This window comes from Gavia stellata, chromosome 6 (genome assembly GCF_030936135.1).
Source record: "Gavia stellata isolate bGavSte3 chromosome 6, bGavSte3.hap2, whole genome shotgun sequence".
Lineage (NCBI taxonomy): Eukaryota > Metazoa > Chordata > Aves > Gaviiformes > Gaviidae > Gavia > Gavia stellata.
Genome location: NC_082599.1, coordinates 34,917,415 through 34,923,536, shown reverse-complemented (window position 1 = coordinate 34,923,536; position 6,122 = coordinate 34,917,415). Strand labels below are relative to the sequence as shown.

Below are 6,122 nucleotides of genomic sequence, written 5' to 3'. Positions count from 1 at the left end.
ATCTCTCTGCTCGCCGGCCGCAGCGCGGAGGGTCGCAGTTTTCTCCGAGGCAAATCCCGCCCCCCCCCCCCCCCCCCCGGCAAGGTTAGCGACAGCTATCCTTGTGGCTAAAGTTCCGAGATTGCTAATGTATATTGTAGGCACAAGATGTTAGGTAGACTTGAGCAAGTTGTTCCCAGGATGTAAATTAGGTCCCAAAAGCTGTTGTCCAAATCGAAGAAACAGAGAAATTAATCTGGGAGACTATCCATCATAGCCTGTAATAAAGGGAGCGACATGGATGAGACAGATGATATGATTAAGGAGCTGTGGTCGTTTTAATTAACTTTTTGCTGTCCTGTAATGATCAAACTGGTCAACAGACCCGGTCAATAAGCATGTTAATATCAAACAAATAAAACCAGGGATGATTAAAAACCTCCTGGTTTATTAAATTTGAAATTCAAATGAAATTTATGCTGCAGATGCATACAGAATGCTAATAGATTTTAGCTTTATTGAGAGTGGATCCCACAGGTTTTCAAGAAACAGCACGAACATTTATCTACTCCCGTACATTAAACTTCAAATGGGGGGAAAAAAAAAAAAAGTTTTAATTAATTTCGGGAAAACCTCTCCTTGCTGGCTCCCCCCCCGCCCCCACCTGCATATTATGTTGATGTACTGCACCCTTAAGTGCAGTGGTCAATAACGCAAATGCAAACAAAATTGTAAGCTTCCTTAAATCCTTTGCCCAGCAGGCAATGTATACAAAGGGGGAAGGTTACAGATGTTTCCGTGGCGAATTCAGAAAAGATCAGCTCACCGCTCTCAAAGTTCAGAAGCCGCTGCTTTTCCAGTTTCAGGGGAATTATCAGAGTAGCAGGAGGATGCCACTGAGAGGAGTTTTGTGAATTCTATTCGGTTCTGAGGTATTTGCCTTTTTTCCTCCCTCTCTGTTGAGTTCCCTTGTAAAGACTCCCACGACTATTTTTCAACGAGTTTTTCATAATTTCCAACACGGTGCTTCTAAAGGAAAAGCGCGCTGAAAATTAAGGACTTTCGGCCCCAAATCAAAAGAGCCAGGGCAAGCACCGGAACAAGGGAACACGAAAAAGATCAAGAAAGGACACGTTTCCGCTGGGCAGAGAAGTGCAGGCAAAACACGGATGCGAATGGCAGACCCACCCGGAGAGACTCTCCTAAAAAGAGATACATCACTAACGCTTTCTCCTTCCCCGGTGGATAGCAAAGTCTCTCAGACTTTCTGGGGCTGAAAGCAATGCGTGTCGATCTCTTTACCTAACCTGGCACACCACAAAATGCGATTTTCTGTTCCTCTAAAATATAATGCTCACGGTGCTTGCTTTGCTATTACGCTTTCTGATCTATGTCTTAATAGTTACTCCCCTCCTCCAGCAGATAAAGGAAGTCGAGATAAAAAGTTAATAAGCATTCATACAAGGGAGTATCTCCGGGAAATGTTCTTCCCCTCTTCGCGGGTGATAGTATTGATTAAATTAAACCCGAAATTTAAACAAGTGTGCATTAGGTCTGTAAAATGAATATCATTATAGAAGGAGACCAAAGCAATGAAGTTAATTCTTTTTTATTTGTTAAACGGAGTTCCCTCCTTCCCCCACCCCTTCCTCCTTCTGGGCTGGCCTGTCACGCCTTCTCAACAGGCTAAAATCATTCAGAGCAGCTCGCAGAGAGAAACGCGACATTTATGGTAACCGTCAGCCTTCAGAGAAAGAAAGCAGTTCATTAATTTACTTCACTCTTACTTCGAAGTATGATAATGTACGTTACCCCCTTGATCAATAGATATGATGTACAGTCAATATCCCCAAGACACGGAAACGGGTCAAAACCGAGGCCGAGAGAAGGAGGAAAACAGCCCCCACGAAGCGAAGCTCCGTGAGGCCGTTGCTGCGGAAAACCCGCGGGGGTGAGAGCACCTGGGCGAGCGGGGCCGGGCCGGAGCGGCCCCAGCGGGCGGCTCCCCCCCCGGGGTCGGCCGGCGCCGCCTCTGCCCTTCCCCGCAGCCGCCCAGCGCTGGGCGAGGAGCCGGGGGGAGCGAAGCGCGCACCCCCGAGCCCCCGCTGCTCCGGGAGGAGGCGGCGGGGGCCGCCCGGCAGACAGCCGCGGCAGCGCCGGGGCCGCTCGGGTGGGCTCCGCCGGGGACGCGCTCCGCAAAGCTCCTCCGCGTACCTCCAGCCGCGGCACCGCTCCTGGGGCGGCTTGTGCCACCCCGCCGCCAAGAATCACGCCTGAAACAGCGGGTCTAGGAGGGCGGGGGACGGGCGACGGGAGCCAGCGGTCGCCTGAAGTCTTTCCCCCGCTTGCTGCCACAAGTACCGAAAGGAACGGGAGAGGGAGGGCTGAGAGGAGGCGAGCGGGTTGGGGGGACCCCGCGGAGAGATGGGATGCTCCCGCACTCGCCCATCGTTGCGATAGGAATAGTAACGCTGAGATGATGATGATGATGATGATATAAAACACCCAAACAAATGTAAACCGGTCAGAAAAATACCCTGTGTCAGAGTACGCGCATGGGGGGCGGTGGGTGATGGAAAGGGGCGGCCGGGACGAAGCAGCCCGACTCGGGGCGAGGGGCCCCTGCGGACCGGGCCCAGGACCGGGACCGTGGCCCGCACCGCTCGACGACGTGACTGCGTGAGGTCATCAGCGCCGTCGAGCCCCGCCGACGACGGCGGGGCTTGACGGCGCTGATGACCTCACGCAGTCACGTCGTCAAGCGAGTCGGCGGGGCCAGGGATTGGCTGGCTGAGGCTCAGCGGCACTTCAAAGCCGGCGAGGGAGCTACAATTGTGGTGGAATGGGCGGAACTGATCATTGTATTGCACACCTCTAAAAAAAACACTGCCTCTGATTTATCAATATAAAAAAGATCCTCTGAGAGGAGGGCACTTTTGTGTGATGGCAACTTCACTTCTAGGGGTGAGTCTAAGGATTTTTTCTCTTGCTGGTTTAATTAGTTTCTTTTTATTGTCGATTGGAGGGGGTTAAAATAACCCCTGTCTTGACCGGGGCTATCAGTCTCCTCTATTCAGCCTTTTTTTTTTTTTTTTGCCTTTTTTTTTTTTTTTAACTTAAGTACAACTGAGTTTAGGAGAAAAGAAAGAGCGAGAGGGGGAAAAGGGGGCAGAGTCACTTCAGTGAGCAGGAAAAGGTTTTAAGGGCATTTGTAGAAACAACCTACAGCGCCTGGGCTGTGCTGTTCCTGTGCCCCCGGAGAAGTGGCCTTTCTTCTTTACATGTGACTGCTGGAAGGAAAAAAAAAAAAACAAACCCAAACTCAGCACTGTCGTTTTTCGTGTGCAATTTCTAATTTGCAACAGATTGTGGCTTTTTATTTCCCTTTTAAAATAACACAGCCCGCCGTGTCCAGCAGGTACGTTGAACTTGTGTATACATACATATGTACATATGTTAAATTTATATATATATATTTAATTATCGTTGGTACGTAAATGAGGCTTTATTAAGGAAGCTTTTTTTTTTTTTAAAAAGAGTAATTTGATAATCCTGCAACTCTATATTTAAGAAAACAGTCTTACTGGCCTGCGGGACGGGGACCGGCCAGGTCCCGGGAAAAGGGAACAGGCTGAAACGTAGCTGCCGCCGTGCCGGGGGCATCTTTTAAGCTACGGTAACAGACGCAACTTTTTCCCCCTCTCTTTTTTCCCCCCCTTTTTTAACCCTTCCCGAGCTCCTCCGTGGGAGGAGGGTTGGATGGTGAAAAAAGCCCCGGAAGGCGCTTGGAGGCAGAGCCGCCGTGCCGGCTCCGGCGAAGGGATCCTCCCGCGGGAGTCGCGAAACTTTGCGCCCGGGGCCGGGCGGCGGAGCGGAGCGGGGCGGAGCGGGGCCGGGCGCGGGGTGCGGGCGGCGGCGGCGGCGGCGGCGGCGGGGCCGCTCCGTCCCTGACGCCGGCGGGGCGGCCCTCTCCCCTCTGTGCCCGCAGGAGGAACCGCGGGTAGGCTCCACGCCGCTGGCCATGCTCGCCGCGACCTGCAACAAGATCGGCAGCCCCAGCCCCTCGCCGTCCGCCCTCTCGGACAGCGCGTCCTCTTTCGGCAAAGGCTTCCACCCCTGGAAACGCTCCTCCTCCTCCTCCTCGTCCTCGGCGGGCAGCTGCGGCGCCGTGGGCTCCGGCCTCCCGGGCTTCGGCGTGGCGGGCGCGGCGCGCAACGGCTCCTCGGCGGCGGCGGCGGCGGCAGCGGCGGCGGCGGCCGCCCTCGTCTCGGACTCGTTCAGCTGCGGCGGCTCGCCGGGCTCCAGCGCCTTCTCCCTCACCTCCAGCAGCGCGGCGGCCGCCAGCTCGCCCTTCGCCAACGACTACTCGGTCTTCCAGGCGCCGGGCAGCGCCGGCGGCGGAGGCGGCGGCGGGGGCGCGGCGGGGCAGGAGGCGGCGGCGCACCAGCCCGTCTTCATCTCCAAGGTGCACACGTCGGTGGAGGGGCTGCAGGGCATCTACCCGCGGGTGGGCATGGCGCACCCCTACGAGTCCTGGTTCAAGCCCTCGCACCCGGGGCTGGCCGCCGGCGAGGTGGGCTCGGCGGGCGCCTCCAGCTGGTGGGACGTGGGCGCCGGCTGGATCGACGTGCAGAGCCCCAACGGGGCCACCGCGCTGCCCGGCTCGCTGCACCCGGCGGCCGGCGGGCTCCAGACCTCGCTCCACTCGCCGCTGGGCGGCTACAACTCGGATTACTCGGGCCTGGGCCACTCGGCCTTCAGCAGCGGCGCCTCCTCGCACCTCCTCAGCCCCGCCGGGCAGCACCTCATGGACGGATTTAAGCCGGTGCTGCCCGGCTCCTACCCGGACTCGGCCCCCTCGCCGCTGGCCGGCGCCGGGGGCTCCATGCTGGGCGGCGGCCCCGCCGCGCCGCTGGCCGCCTCGCCGCGCTCCTCCGCCCGCCGCTACTCGGGCCGCGCCACCTGCGACTGCCCCAACTGCCAGGAGGCCGAGCGGCTGGGGCCGGCGGGGGCCAGCCTGCGGCGCAAGGGGCTGCACAGCTGCCACATCCCCGGCTGCGGCAAGGTCTACGGCAAGACCTCGCACCTGAAGGCGCACCTGCGCTGGCACACGGGCGAGCGGCCCTTCGTCTGCAACTGGCTCTTCTGCGGCAAGCGCTTCACCCGCTCCGACGAGCTGCAGCGGCACCTGCGGACCCACACGGGCGAGAAGCGCTTCGCCTGCCCCGTCTGCAACAAGCGTTTCATGCGCAGCGACCACCTCAGCAAGCACGTCAAGACCCACAGCGGCCCCGGCGGCGCCGGCGGCCCCGGCGGCGGCGGCCCCGGCGGCGGCCCCGGCCCCGGCGGCAAGAAGGGCAGCGACACCGACAGCGAGCACAGCGCGGCCGGCAGCCCGCCCTGCCACTCCCCGGAGCTGCTGCCGCCCCCCGAGCCCGGCCACCGCAACGGCCTGGAGTGACGGGCGGAGGCGCGGGGCCGCCGCGCCCCCCCGGCCCGCCGCCCCCGGCCGCCGCCCCCTCGGGCTACACGTAAGTAGCCGGCGCGGCTCCGCAGGGACCGCGCTCAGCCTCCGCGGCCGCCCCGCCGCTCGCCCGGAGCCCCGCACGGGGAGGGCGGGGCGGCCGGGCCGCGCAAGCCCCGCAACCGGGGGCAGGGGAGCGGCTGGGCAAGGGGCGAAGGCCGCAGCCCCCGCGTGGGGAAGCTCCGCGGCCGCCTCCCCTCCCCTTCGCCTTGAGACCCCCCCCTCGGGTTGCCTTCAGAGCGGAAAAAAACCACGTTCCCTCTCGCTTTTCTGCTGGAAACCCGCCCGCACCCCCTCCCTCCGCCGCTAGCGCCGGTAAAGCAGCGGTGTTCCGGGAACCGCGGGCGGGCGGGCCGGGGCTGCCCCGCGGCGGGGGGCCCCGACGGCAGCGCCCGCCAGCCGCGGTCGTTATCGCCACGCAGCGCCGAGCTGAGACTCAGAACTGCTCAAAGCCCTGCTGCTCCCCGGCACCGGTGTGCTTCCCCTTCTCCCCCCGCCCCCCCCCCCCGGCTTTATTTTTTTTTAATTTTAACAAATCGTTTACCTCCCCGAGTCCAAATTTCATGACGTTTGCCAGCGCATTTGTATAATTCCCGTTTGAGTAGGAATCGCGAAACAC

General features: G+C 59.9%; 1 protein-coding gene across 1 annotated transcript; it reads left to right on the top strand.

Annotated features, from left to right (window-relative positions):
- The first annotated feature begins 2,714 nt into the window (after positions 1–2,714).
- On the top strand, positions 2,715–5,440 carry SP8 (Sp8 transcription factor). The gene is made up of 2 exons (XM_059818988.1): positions 2,715–2,943; positions 3,968–5,440. Exons 1-2 carry the CDS (start codon positions 2,923–2,925, stop codon positions 5,438–5,440), a joined length of 1,494 nt encoding a protein of 497 aa, XP_059674971.1. The 5' UTR covers positions 2,715–2,922.
- Positions 5,441–6,122: the final 682 nt, after the last annotated feature.